At 43.0% G+C, this 13590-nt stretch overlaps 1 protein-coding gene across 3 annotated transcripts in view; it reads left to right on the plus strand.

The window, feature by feature from the left end:
• The first annotated feature begins 870 nt into the window (after positions 1-870).
• The window catches only part of SEC24B (SEC24 homolog B, COPII coat complex component), a 98499-nt gene continuing 85779 nt past the window's right edge, over positions 871-13590 (plus strand). For 2 of the 3 annotated variants that reach the window (XM_041758868.1, XM_041758869.1), the window contains exon 1: positions 873-1240. In XM_041758868.1, the coding sequence (XP_041614802.1) occupies positions 1114-1240 (127 nt within the window). In that variant the 5' untranslated portion in view covers positions 873-1113. Of the gene's footprint in view, positions 1241-13590 lie in introns of all 3 variants that reach the window. The other variant, XR_005988395.1, reaches the window with a different exon arrangement.

Raw genomic sequence — 13590 nt, forward strand, 5'->3', positions numbered from 1 at the left:
CCCCTATACAAGCTTCTTTCCTAAACACCAACAGAATGAAGCAACCCTTGGTAAAAATCATAAAGAAGTTAAAGTCTGTCTTCCAGTTTCTTACTCTTTTTTTTTTTTTTCCTTTTTCTTCCCTAGATTGCAGTCAGTGGGAAAAGTTTAGAATGGTGCAACTCCTACTTCGATTCCGGTGTTTATCAACGCGGAATGTTTCCCCTTTTGCAGGGGATTTAGAATCCCCTACAGAAAGGGATCTTGGATGCCGTATTTCCTTTAGAATTAACACTGAGGGGAGAAAAAAAAATTCGACATTAAAACCCAACACGGGGGCCGCCCGGGTGGCTCAGCGGTTTGGCGCCACCTTCAGGCCAGGGCCGGATCCTGGAGACCCGGGATCGAGTCCCACGTCGGGCTCCCGGCACGGAGCCTGCTTCTCCCTCTGCCTGTGTCTCTGCCTCTCTCTCTCTCTCTGGGTCTCTCATAAATAAATAAATAAAATCTTAAAACAAACAAACAAACCCAAACTGGAACGCAGGGCTCCCTTTCGGAGGGAGGCGGGTGGGTGGGGTCAGCCCGGGGCGGCGTGGCCCTGGGCTCCGGATGTCACCCCGCGGCTGTCGGGTCCCCTCCCCGCACCGCCGACCGGCGTCCCTTCTCCTCCCGGGCTGCACCACCCCCCCCCCCCCCCGCCTCAGGGCGACCCCGGCTGCAGCGCCGGGCCTGAGCCGCCGCCGCCCCGGCCCCGCCTCGGGCCTGAAGTCGCCGGGCGCCGCGGCGGCCTGCAGGGGGCGTGGCGGCGACGGCCCCAGGCCCGCGGCGCGAGGACCGACCCCAGGCCGGAGGCGCGCGCTCGGGGCTCGGGGCTCGGGGCTCGGGGCTCGGGGCGCGCAGCAGGGCAGGGCCGGGCCGGGCGCGGTGGGCCGGGGGCCGGGGGCCTGGCGGCCGAGCGAGGCTCCGCGGGGCAGCGCCGGCAGCCCGACCGCAGTCCCGGGCGACTCCCTCGGTGACGCCGGGCGCGTTCCTTCCTCTTCCTTTCGCCTCTCGGGCCCCGCCTTCCCTTCCCTCCGCCCACCTCCCCGGAGCGGAGCCGCCGCCGCCGCCGCCGCCGCCGCCAGCAGCGCCGTCATGTCGGCCCCCGCCGAGTCCCCTCATCCGGCCGCCAGCGCCCGGATCCCGCCCAAGCTCGGCGGAGCCAGCGCCTCAGGAGCCGCGGCGCCCGCAGGCCCGGGCCCGGCGCCGCACCAGCAGAACGGTGAGGCGGACGGCCCCGGCGCAGCGCGGCGCGGGGCCTAGCGCGGCGGGCAGCCTGGCGCTGGCGCTCAGGACCCGCCGGGCCGGGCCGGGCCGGGCCGGGGGGTGGGGCGTTGGGGCGGGGGCTGCCGGGTTGGGGGCGCCGGGCGGAGGCCGCGGGCGGAGGCCGCGCCGAGGGGGGCCGGGCTGAGAGGGGGGCCGCGGGCCGCGGGGGAGGGGAGGGGAGGGGGAGGGGCGCCCTGGCGCGGAGGCGGGGGCCGACCCGGGGAAGCCGGGGCCGGGGCTGCTTACGTAACGTGACCCTGGGCCCGAAAGCGCCCGGGGTTAGTAGGCGAGGCAGCAAAGGCGGGGCCCGGCCTCGGTGGAGAGGTCCTCAAGCCGGGCCCGGGCGCCGGCGAGTTGCCCCGGGCGACCCTGTCGCCGGCGAAAAGCCGAGGCGGCGCGGAGTGCGCGGTCTGGGGAAGGCTGCTGTGGCCCTCGGGCTGCGGGGCTGCCGCCCTTCCCCGGCGCAGCAGAATTGCTTTGATTTCTGCGGCCCTGCGAGCACGTGGCCTTGAAGGGAACTTAAGTTAGCGCTCAAGTTTGTAGACAAAAGGGTGTAAATATGCAACATAAAGTGTGACCGTAACCCTGACCCAGTTCGGCCTGCGAGACCTGTCATTGCAGCTGCGGCGGCTGCTCTGGCGTTTGGAAGTTTGCTTGGTCGCGTTGCAAAGGGAGCAGGTGTCAAACGGCTTTATTTAAACGAATACCTTTAGATCTGGGTGTCTTTCCCCACCCCCCACCCCCCTCCCCCCTCAGCTTCACTTCTGAAACACAAAAGCCTGCCGGAGTTGGCCCCGCGTCGAGGGGAGAAAAGGCCTTCATGCCGGCCGCAGCCTGTCAACTTGAAAGCCGCTTTCATGCTACGGTCGTAGGCTTTCAGAAGGCAGGAGGTTCAAGTGAAAAATGATCATTTCTAGGCCGTTTATGACCTCATCTTGGGATCTGAGTGTTTACGGATGGGGCCTGGGAAGGGGGAACTCACGTTACAGACTTAACAGTATCTTGGATGAGAACCCTCGCCAGTGATTGAATGCTTAAGAAAAATGCCCTGTGTGAGACAGCAGGGCTACACTAGTACTTTCAAACAGTTGTTGAACTGACCTCTTTTATCCAGTTAATGAAAATTCACTGGGCTATATAAATCAGTTCAGCCAGTATGTGGTTTTTACAGCTGATGCTTTTCAAACATAAGTTTATCATAAGTTTATGCTGAGAATCAGAGGTTGAGTTTTTTGTTTTTTTGGTTTTTTTTTTTCCCACAAAAGTGATGTCTTAGGCACAATATACTTTGAATCAACCATAATGCTTTATTTCCAGGAGTCGTCGTTTCCTCTAATGGGTGTGAATGTGAACAGTGTTGTAGGCTTTGTGTTCCTGTCCCGAGCACACATTAAGATACTTTCTGAGCAGCTTTTGTCCTTGTAAACTTAATACAGATTGTCGTTTTCGTTTTGTTTTTAAACAGTTTCGTGAGTGAAGGAACTAGCACGTGATAATTTAAGAAGAGATTTCAAGCCTTTTGGAATATTGTAAACCCATGTTTAATAGTGTTCCAAGAAGTGTCTTTTCTTGATTTTCTGGGTATGCATTATTGTGTTAGTGAATGATTTTTAAAGTGGCAAATACTGGGCAGCCCTGGTGGCTTAGCGGTTTGGCGCCGCCCTCAGCCCAGGGTATGATCCTGGAGACCCAGGATCGAGTCCCACATTGGGCTCCCTGTGTGGAGCCTGCTTCTCCCTCTGCCTGTGTCTCTGCCTCTCTCTCTCTCTCTCTCTCTGTGTGTGTGTGTGTCTCTCATGAATAAATAAATAAATAAAATCTTAAAACAAAAAACCATGCCCTTCTTTATAAATAAAAAAAAAAAAAGTGGCAAATACTGATCTTAGCCTTACAAATTTTGTGAAGGCTCAAGAAATGCCAGGATATCAGTTGTAATGAGGATATTAGATCTGTAAGAACATTAGAAGCCAAATATAGGTGATGTTTGTTTCTACCGTTTATAAATATTAACATAATTCATTTCAGCATTTGTTGCATGTTTGCCATTCAGGTAATTAAGATTAGCCTAGTAGAAAGATAGAATTCCTGCCTTTCTCCTAAATTCACCTGTATTTTATTGTCAAGAGACAAGAAGTGTGCTGGGTAATAGGGAGAACCCAAGGCACAGAAGCTGTAAGGAATACTACTTAAAAAGGAGTCAGCTTGCAGAAAGGCCTTAAATGTCATTGTTAAGGAATTTGGAAATTAAGATAAAGAAATAGGCTAAGAGTAAATTTTACCAGTTCTCATCACAAGGAAAAAAAAAATCTGTAACTATGTATGGTGACAGATGTTACCTAGACTTATTATAGTGATCATTTTTGTAATTTATACAAATATTGAGTCATTATGTTGTATACTGGAAACTAATAGAGCATATGTCAATTATACCTCAATTAAACAAAAAGGATAAAGAACTAGGGTCAAATTTTTTATTGTTTTTGTGGAAGGAAGTAGCTTAAGTAGAGAAGATCAATCTATTTTTTTTTTAAGATTTTATTTATTTATTAGAGAGAGAGAGAGAGAGGTCGAGACACAGGCAGAGAGAGAAGCAGGCTCCATGCAGGGAGCCCGACATGGGACTCGATCCTGGGACTCCAGGATCATGCCCTGGGCTGGAGACGGCTCTAAACTGCTCAGCGACTGGGGCTGCCCCCCCCCTTTTTTTTCTCGCTAATCTTAGAAAAAATTATGTTTCCTACATTGTATTGGCATTTATAATAAATATTAAGCAGTCCTTGGGTATTGGTTTATTCTTTAGCCCTACATGAAATAGTTTGCCTTTTCATGTGTCTCAGTGGAATTCCAGACATGGCAGAAAGAAACAGGTCAGAAGTGTGCATATGTAACATTACAGGAGACAGAATTGTTAAACTGAAATGGTATCTAGAGATCACTTATTTTAGTGGTTATCCAACATTTTAAAAAAACATTTATTTTTTTCCAAAGGAAATAGTGGATAGAGCACTGATGGAGAAATCAGAACAAAAGCAGAGCTGTTATGGTTTAAATAGAGGTTCAGGGCAGCCCCAGTGGCGCAGCGGTTTAGCGCCGCCTGCAGCCCAGGGCGTGATCCTGGAGACCCTGGATCGAGTCCCACGTCAGGCTCTCTGTATGATGCCTGCTTCTCCCTCTGCCTGTGTCTCTGCCTCTCTCTCTCTGTCTCTATGAATAAATAAATAAAATATTTAAAAACAAATAGAGGTTCAGGTGCTTTTGGAGTGCAGTCTGAAAAACAGTTCACTTCTCAAATTTTATAGATCAAATCGAGATCCGGAAAGGTTAAGTGGGTATGTTTTTCACCAATTGCTGTGTAAACTTTGTGAGGATGGCAGTTTTGTCTCTCTTGTCACTGATGTACATTCAAGTATTCATTAAACATTTGTTAATCAAGGCCAATTCAGTGTTCCTAATTCCAAGTCCAGTCTTCTATTAAGAGACTGTATGTAGAAAGTCTTTAGAGTCTTTTTTTTTTTTTGGAAAGGGTAGGGAATAGGCATAGGCTGAAAACTGAGACTTCATTATCACTTTTGGTTTTTGGGTTTAACTGCTCATATGCTTTTCCCCACTCATTTGAAGATACAGTTTGACTTCTTTGAGTCTATTACATAGTTCCCTTAAACTTCCTTTTGTGTACTTGTATTTCTCTATTTCAGTTTTTCACGAGCAGCATATGAGCTTTTAGAATTATTTTTATTTCCATATGAAATGTTAGTTGAATATTTTTAAACTTTTACTCTACCTTTTGAGAGTCTTTCCAAAGCCCAGTCCTCAAAAAAGGGAAGATTGGATGAAATAATATCCTGGCAATATGATAATGTATTTCCAAAATTTCTCCCAATTGAAAAGGATTAATTTTAAAAGGTTTTTTTTTTGGGGGGGGGGGCACTCTGATTTAACAGTAAACCACTGCTGCTTAATTCTACTTTTAGGAAGCTAATGGTACTCATTTTCAAATGAAAATGTATTTTTCTTCCTTCCATATGCCTTTTCCAGGAATGATACTACTGACAGTTTTATCATTTTAGTTGCCAATAATGAGAGAAAGATGAGTTAGTAATAGGAATTATTGGGATCCATTATGGAGGATAGAAACATACCATCCACTCAGCAGTACTGTCTGGTCAGTTAAAGGAAACCCTTCAACTTTGAGAGCACATGCAAAATTTAAAAGGATAAAAATCTCCCCAGTGTGTCTGAATTAAGTTCCTTTTGATCAGAGCAGCATCTGTGTCTTAGGTTTCTGGTCTTCCTTTATAGCTGAGCAGAAGCATCAGGTCCTCTGGTGAAGATATTGCCATGGTATAATGTAACCATCTAGATGCATCATTTCCTTCTAAGCAGATTAATATCTTGAGAATCTTAAAAATCATTCCATATATAAACAAGTGTCTTTTATCAGGGCTTAAATTTTATTTTTCATTGCTGTATGTATTGTATTAGTTATTTGCAGTATCTTTTCATTCCCACTCCACCCTCCCCTCAGGTTTCTGAAATTATATGTGTAATAATTTTTGTAAACCCCATTCATTGCCACAGATTATAGTATTTCAACTAACTTCATCTTTCTAATTATCTGTAAATCCTGAAGTATTAGAATCTTAAAGACATTGAAAGAGAACAGATTTTTGAGCCGGTCTTCAATGGACTTTCCTAGAAATGAGAGCATCTTCATAGTCAGCCCTGCATGTTAGAGCAAATCATGTTATATTCAGCCTTAGGGAAGCCACTATTTCCAATAGGCTGAGCATACCCAGAACTGTCAGAAGGTGTGGGCTAGTGAAAAGGTTGTCGGCTTTGATACAGTTCTGGGTTTTGTAGAGGTAATTACTTAACATCTCTGAGCTTCAGGGAATAACAATACCTTCCTTCTAGAATTGTTGAGAGAATTATACTAAATGAGTTACTATTTTTAAAGTACCTGGTGCTTAGCAAAATGAGATATTTAACAAAGGAGAGTCCCCTTCATTCCATCTCCTTCAGAACACCAACATCTAAATTCTTCAGTTGACAGAGACTATGTGAGTTTTCTTCCTTATATTCCCAGTGGTAGCAGGCAGGAGGCACTCAACTGAGTAAGTGACCTTGGCTTCATATTATTATTTTTGAAGACTGAACGGATCTATGTATGGCTAGTTCTCCCGGTCCTTTCCTGTATTTAAGGCTCAATCACTGTTTCCGTCTTTTTATTATTTTCTTACACTGCCCAGCCCTTCCTCTCTCCAACAGATAGATCTACTCTTGGAAGGTTCCCTCAAATAGCTCACCTACCTCATCTAGCCAGCTTGTGGAAAGGTGGATTTAATTAGTTTTAGGTTTTCTAAAATTGTATGGTGAAAGCTGCTTGTAATAGGAACCAAGGAAAAGCAGGATAAAGTAGGGAGGTGAGAGGGAGTAGTAAAATGCCTCGCCTAGCCGGTGGCCAAGTCCTAACTTGCTTGTTTTTCCTAGTATTTCTGAGAAACAGGTATTGTGAAATGAGCTTTGGAACCTGCGATGCCTGGCTTCACTATTTACCAACTATTTGAATTTGTCTGTAAAATGAGGATAGTGATACTTCACAGGATTGTTGTGAGAATCATATTAGATTATGTAGAGAAAAGCCAAGTACCTGACTCATAGGTTAAGTGGGATCGGTTTTCTTTTGGTCCCTCTACTCATAACACTCATTACCATGGCAGCCAGAGAGGAGAACTAATGGACTAATGCAGTGAGGTTTCATCCAAATGGCTGCACAGTCTGAATCTGTTGGCTGTAGGCTCTGTCTGACTGGGACAGTTACTTTTAGTTATTAGCCTTTCATTACAAAATAATAATCCAGGGTATCCAGATGTGATTGGAAATCCTCTTTCTTTCTTTCTTTTTTCTTTTCTTTTTTTTTTTTTTTTAGGATTTTTGTATTTGAGAGAGAGAATGTGTGTGATTGGGGGTGGGCAGAGGGATGGGGAGAGAGAGAGAGAATCCTCAAGCAGACTCCCCACTGAGCAGGGAGTCTGATATAGGGCTCAATCCCAGGACCCTGAGATCATGACCTGAGCGGAAATCAAGAGTCAAGACACTCAACCAACTGAGCCGCCCAGGTGCTCTAGAAATTCCTCATTTTTAAAAACACCAGGGTTTCCGGTTGTAGATTTCTTAAGGGGTGTGGTGGTCATATACTTTTTATGCTTGTAAAAAATTTCTGTTTTAGTGACATTATTGATACTTTATTATCAGGGGTCCTATATCTAAAATAGTAATCTGTACTTTGCATACTAGTGACTGAATGGATACCAGCCTTGACATTAGAGCAGGGTTCTGTAAGCCTGTAACTGCCAGGCATTAGTCTTTTAGTTGCTGGATCGTGAGGAGGTCTTAGAGGTCTGGGGCAAGGGAATAGCATTGTGCAGTATACCAGGGAAGCAGGGTCAGGGCTGTGTGACTATTTACCAACTGGTTCAGAAATATTTTAAAACTTTAACAAGAGTGATTGTTAAAATGCATATTGCCCTATTTCTTGGTAGTTCAGTTATGAATAAATTACATTCTTATACCTGATTCTGCCTCTCCAAGTTAGTTTGTGTCTCTGTAGAGGAGCTTGTACTTTGCTGACCTTGATGTTCTTCTTAAGATAATAATAATAATAAAAAAAACCTTTAATCTGACTTTTAAAAAAATATTGATATTTGATTCAGGAAAAGACTAATGAAGCAAGTATTTTTGATATTAAAAATGTTAGTTCTCTGTCAAGGGAAAGAATGAGGAAATTCATTTATTTTAAAGAGAGCTTATGATTAATTTGGTTGTAAATGTATAGTGACTAAACATTCCATAAAATATTTACCTTGTAATTTGGATTTTCATGTCTGGTTTGCATACAGCAAGAATAGAATCAATTTTCCTTTGTTGGTAATTTAGTTTCTGGAAGGAGATTTATGACCCTGAGGCAGATACAGCCTTTGGGTAGACCTTGTGATAATTTAGTCATGCCAGGAAGGGCATAGATGTTTATAGAACATGCCTGAGGTGCGGCACCCTGGGTTGCTTGGCAGTTTAGCACCGCTTTCATCCTGGGGCATGATCCGGGAGACCCGGGATTGAGTCCCACGTCAGGCTCCCTGTGAGGAGCCTGCTTTTCCCTCTGCCTGTATCTCTGCCTCTCTCTCTCTGTCTCTCATGAACAAATAAGTAAAATCTTTACAAAAAAAAAAAAAAGAAAGAAAGAAAAGAAAAGAAAACCAGAGGTGTATCTAGCTGATATGACATCAGTCAGGCTGACCAGCTAAGCACCTCCATTGAAAGGTATATAGCCTATTTATTAAAAATCTTTTGTTTACTTCTCAAGTCAGACTGGTACCAGTGAGTAGATAATGTGTTAGAATAATCTGTTTCCTATTTCTTACAGACATACCTCACTTGAAGCTAAGAATTTCGAAATGTTTCAGAGCTTGTATGTATATAGCCTGAATTTTTCTGTATTTCAGTGATTTGTTGATGCTCTTTTTATGAGTCACTACATTAAGCCACTTGGTGGATGCAGTAATCATATTACTTCATTGATTCTAAGACATTCTGTTTCTGTTTTTCACATTTTAATCTCTGAATTTGGTGAGATTTTGAAATTGGTTTTGCTGAAGTGGTAGAAGTTATGGTATAGTTGTATGAAAACCTGCCATTGGTGGCTGATGTGGTGAGCTGAATAATGGCCCCCTATTGTGTGTCCATCCTAATCTTTGAAACCTTTGCAGCTTCGACTGACTGTTGGGGATATTATCCTCAATCTAGGTGGGCCTGATATAATCACAACAGACCTGGTTGGAGAGAGTCAGGAGGAGTCAGCCAACAGACAAAGTAATGTGACCACAGAAGCAGAGGTGGGAGTAATGTGCTCTGAAGGTGGAGAAAAGGGCTGGCCACTAGAAGCTGAAAAAAACAAGGAAGTGGATTCTCTTCTTGGAGCCTCAGAAGGAACCATCCCTGCCCATGACACTTTGACCTTAGCCCGGTGAACTGATTTTGGGCTTCTGACCTACAGAACTAGAAAATAGTAAATTTGTGTTGTTTTAGGCCACTATGCTTGTGGTAATTTATTACAGTAGTAGGAGCTAATATGCCTGGCAAATTTAAAAAGCAGCAGCATTAAAACACCTTAGATGTAATGAAATACAGTATATTATTACTTTCTTTTGTTTCAGATGATAGAGTAAAATGTGTAAAATGCCACAAAAAGTTCAGATCTCTATATTTGTTCTTACACTAGGGTATAAATTGCTTTCAGTAGTGGAAGCTCTTAAAGTGTTGTTTAAGAGCTTCTTTTTACTTATCCTGTAGTCCGTATTGATACATCGTGACAAGGGAAATGCCTGATGCAGAAATATTTGATGATTATTTACTAGGCTCCTTTTTTCCCCCAAAAAACTGTGGGAATGGTTTCTATAACCCAGGCACTATGCTAAGCTTTAGGAATATATTAAAGCTGAGATCAAACTAGACTCGTTTTTCACTTAGAGAATTTGCAATCAGACGATTACAATACCATGTGAAAAGTGCTATCATTGTGGTCCAAGATATTGTAGATGCAACATTAAGTAGGCATTCACTTATAGGGTTAGCAGATGTTTTCTAGAAGAGCTAAACTGAGATCTGAAGAATGAGTAAGAATTGATCAGATAAAGGGAAAAGAGGAAATTTTTGAAGGTTCCAGGTAGAGAAGAAGAGCTTAGCTTGTGTGAAGGGTCAGAGGTGAACAAACATGGCTTGAGAAAAATTTGGCATGGCCCAACTGTGTGTGGAATAGTGATTCTCAGCCTTTTCATACTCATGGCTACCTTTGGGCTAAAATTTTAGTTGGTGGCAGTTTTGAAGGAATTAAACTTTAGACTTTAGAATTTAATTTTTTTTTTAATTTAAAAAGCGGATTTCAGAAAAGTAGCATATTTATTTGATCCCCTTCAGAAGCCTTTACAAGGCAACTTATATGCTCTCACTAACCCCTTTGATGGCCTTTTGAGATAAAGCTCTAGCATATAGTCTTTCCTGATGTCCTGCTGTGGTTTCTTTGCTCTCTCCTACAAGGTCATCATTCTGTGTCACTTTGACCTAACGATAGGCACCATTAGTTTAGCAAAATTACATTTTATTTACTGATCAAACTTAGGTAGACTCATGTGAATGGCTTGTAGTATAGCAGTATATTAAGGCACACCTGTTGAATATCGTTGTGAGGAGTGGTGAGCAATGAAGTAAGAGGGCCATCATGAAGGGCCTTTGTGTTCATTTTTTTCTTTGCTGCTGTAACAAATTTACCAGAGATTGGTGGCTTAAAATAACATGAATTCATCATCCATAGGTTAGAAGTCTAACAGGGCTGAAATCAAGGTGTCAGTAGGGCTGAATTCCCTCCTAGAGATTGTGGGAGAGTATCCATTTCTTTGCCTTTTCCTGCTTCCAGAGGCTGCCCACATTCCTTGAGTCATGGTCCCCTCTTTATCTTCAAAGCCAGCAACCTCATCTCTGAGGATCTTGTGTAGTCACATCTCCCTGACTCTCTGCTGCCTCCCTCTTCTACTTTTAAGGACTCTTGTGATTACATTGAGCTCACTTGGATAATCAAGGCTTTTCTCCCGATTTTAGGGTCACAGATTAACAATCCTAACACAATCTGCAACCTCAACTCCCTTTGCTATGTCACATATTATATTCATATGTTTTGGTGATTAGGACATGGACATTTGGGATGGGGGAGGGATTATTGTGCCTTCCATTGTTTTATAAACTATGTTAAAGCGTTTGAATTTTTTGTTGTTGGCAAGAAAAACTGTTAGAAAGCTTTAAATGAAGAAATAATCGGATTTGCTTTTTAGGAAAATCACTCTGGTTATGTGTGGTTCGGTCAGTTGTCTAAAAAATAGTGTCATACAAGGGGCACCTGGGTGGCTCAGTTGGTTAAGTGTCTACCTTCAGCTCAGGTCATGATCTCAGGGTCCTGGGATCGAGTCTCTAGTCGATGAGCTTCCCACTCAGGGGGAAGGAGTCTGCTTCCCTCATTGCCCTCTGCCCCAGCTTGTGTGTGCACGCATTCTCTCTGTCTCTCTCCCTCCCTCCCTCAAATGAATAAATAAAATCTTTTAAAAATTGTGTCATACAATTTAATAAGTCATTGCCAGCACTTTTTTCCATTGATGTTTTAAAAACTTATTTTGCAATAATTTTAGATTTGCAGAAGTGATATAGTACAGAAAATTCATTGTTCTTCACTCAGCTTCCTCTAAAGTCTTATATCTTCTTATGTCTTAACATCTTACAAAACCATGGTATGTTTATCAGAGCTAAGAAATTAACATTACTGAAATGCCATTAGCTAAACTATACGATTTCCACCATTTTTTTTTTCTGTTCCTGGATGTAGTCCAGGATATCATGTTGTATTTAGTTGTCATGTCTCCTCTGATCTGTGACAGTTTCTTAGTCTTTCTGTTGGCTTTTTAGGACTTTGACAGGACCAGTTAGTTGTTTTGTAGACAGTTCCTCACTCTACTAATGCTTTCTCATGATTAGCGTGGAGTGGAGTCTCAATAATTTATTAATTTTTAGGAAGAATACCACAGAAGTGAAGTGCCCTTCTTATCACATCATATCAGGGATTATATGTATCACCTTGTTTATTCCTGGTCATGTTAACCTTGGGCATTTGATTTAAGGAATGTCTTAGCTCAGGCCTCTATGACAAAATACCATAGACTGGGTGGCTTAAACCATAGCCATTTATTTTCTCACAGTTTTAGGGTCCAGAAATCTTTGATCAGAGTGACAGCATGGTTGGTTCTGATGAGGACCCTGTTCCTGACTTGCAGATGACCATCTTCCTGCTATGTGCTTACATGGCTTTTTTACATGCACGAGGAGAAAGGATACTAAATTCCATCATGAGGATTTTTTGCTTGTGATCTAAACTAAGCCTAATTACTTCCCAAAGGCCCCACTTTAAACCATCAAATTAAGGGATAGAGCATCAACATGAGTTTGGAGGGAGATATTCAGTCTATAACGGGCTGCTAAGTTCCTCCACTGCAAAATTAATATTCTTTTTTTTACTCTATGTTAGGAGTAACTTCAGCCTGCATTTAACAGATAGGGAATTAAGAATTAAATTCCACCTTCTATAGTGAGATGGATAAAGTTATTTGTAGGCATATGCTAAAATCATCACAGTAATTCATAAATATTCTTGGGAAGATAATTTAATATCCTATTGCTTCTTAAAATTTCTTCCACTACTGGTAGCATTCCTCAGCGGCTCATACCTGCAGTCTTCTGCTGTGGAATTCTAATGGTAATTTTCTCTTTCCCTCAGTTACTCTACATTTCTTATTATTTGGAATTTTTCTGTAAGGAAGGCTTGCCCCTTTTTTCCCATTTTAAAATGTTTTCAGTTATTTTTATTATTGTGGACCCATGAATATTGACTTTTTTCTTTGGATTATAATCGAGTACTATCATGATTTACATTTGTTACCCAAATTGTTACAGCTTCGGCCATTGGCTGCTCTTTCAGGTTGCCTCCTGTGTCTCTTTGCCACCACCCTTTTGTCTTTTGACTGCTTCCTTACTTTCTGACACTACAGTATTTTGTCCTCCCCCTACCCCAGCACTAGAATCAATCCTTTGTCTGAGAAGCCCTGGTTCCTTTTGTTGGGGCATGGTATTTGGAAACTGAGACCTGGGCCCTGGATGTGGTTATAGCTACTGGAGTATCATTGCTTTTAGGCTTTCTCAGTAGACAGAAGTTAGGAGATATGTATGTATGTACTAAATTATGTATGTGAACATCTTTGTAATTGTATCTACGTCTCTCCATCTGTGTATATGTATCACCTAAACATCCTTCAGTTAGGTTATCATGTATGTAATGCAGTTAGACTGATTTGTCAGTCTTCATTCTATTCTGGATTATCTTGACATCCTAGTTAATTTTTTCACAAAAATATAACTTGCTTTCATTCTTTGTAGTGTACAGCTCTATGGGTTTTGACAAATGGCATACAGTCAAGGATCTACCACCACAGTATCATATAGAACAGTTTTGTTGGGATCCCTGGGTGGCGCAGCGGTTTGGCGCCTGCCTTTGGCCCAGGGCGCGATCCTGGAGACCCGGGATCGAATCCCATGTCGGGCTCCCGGTGCATGGAGCCTGCTTCTCCCTCTGCCTGTGTCTCTGCCTCTCTCTCTCTCTCTGTGACTATCATAAATAAATAAAAAAAAAAAAAAAAAAAAAAAAACAGTTTTGTT

This window comes from Vulpes lagopus, chromosome 6 (genome assembly GCF_018345385.1).
Source record: "Vulpes lagopus strain Blue_001 chromosome 6, ASM1834538v1, whole genome shotgun sequence".
In the NCBI taxonomy this organism is placed as follows: domain Eukaryota; kingdom Metazoa; phylum Chordata; class Mammalia; order Carnivora; family Canidae; genus Vulpes; species Vulpes lagopus.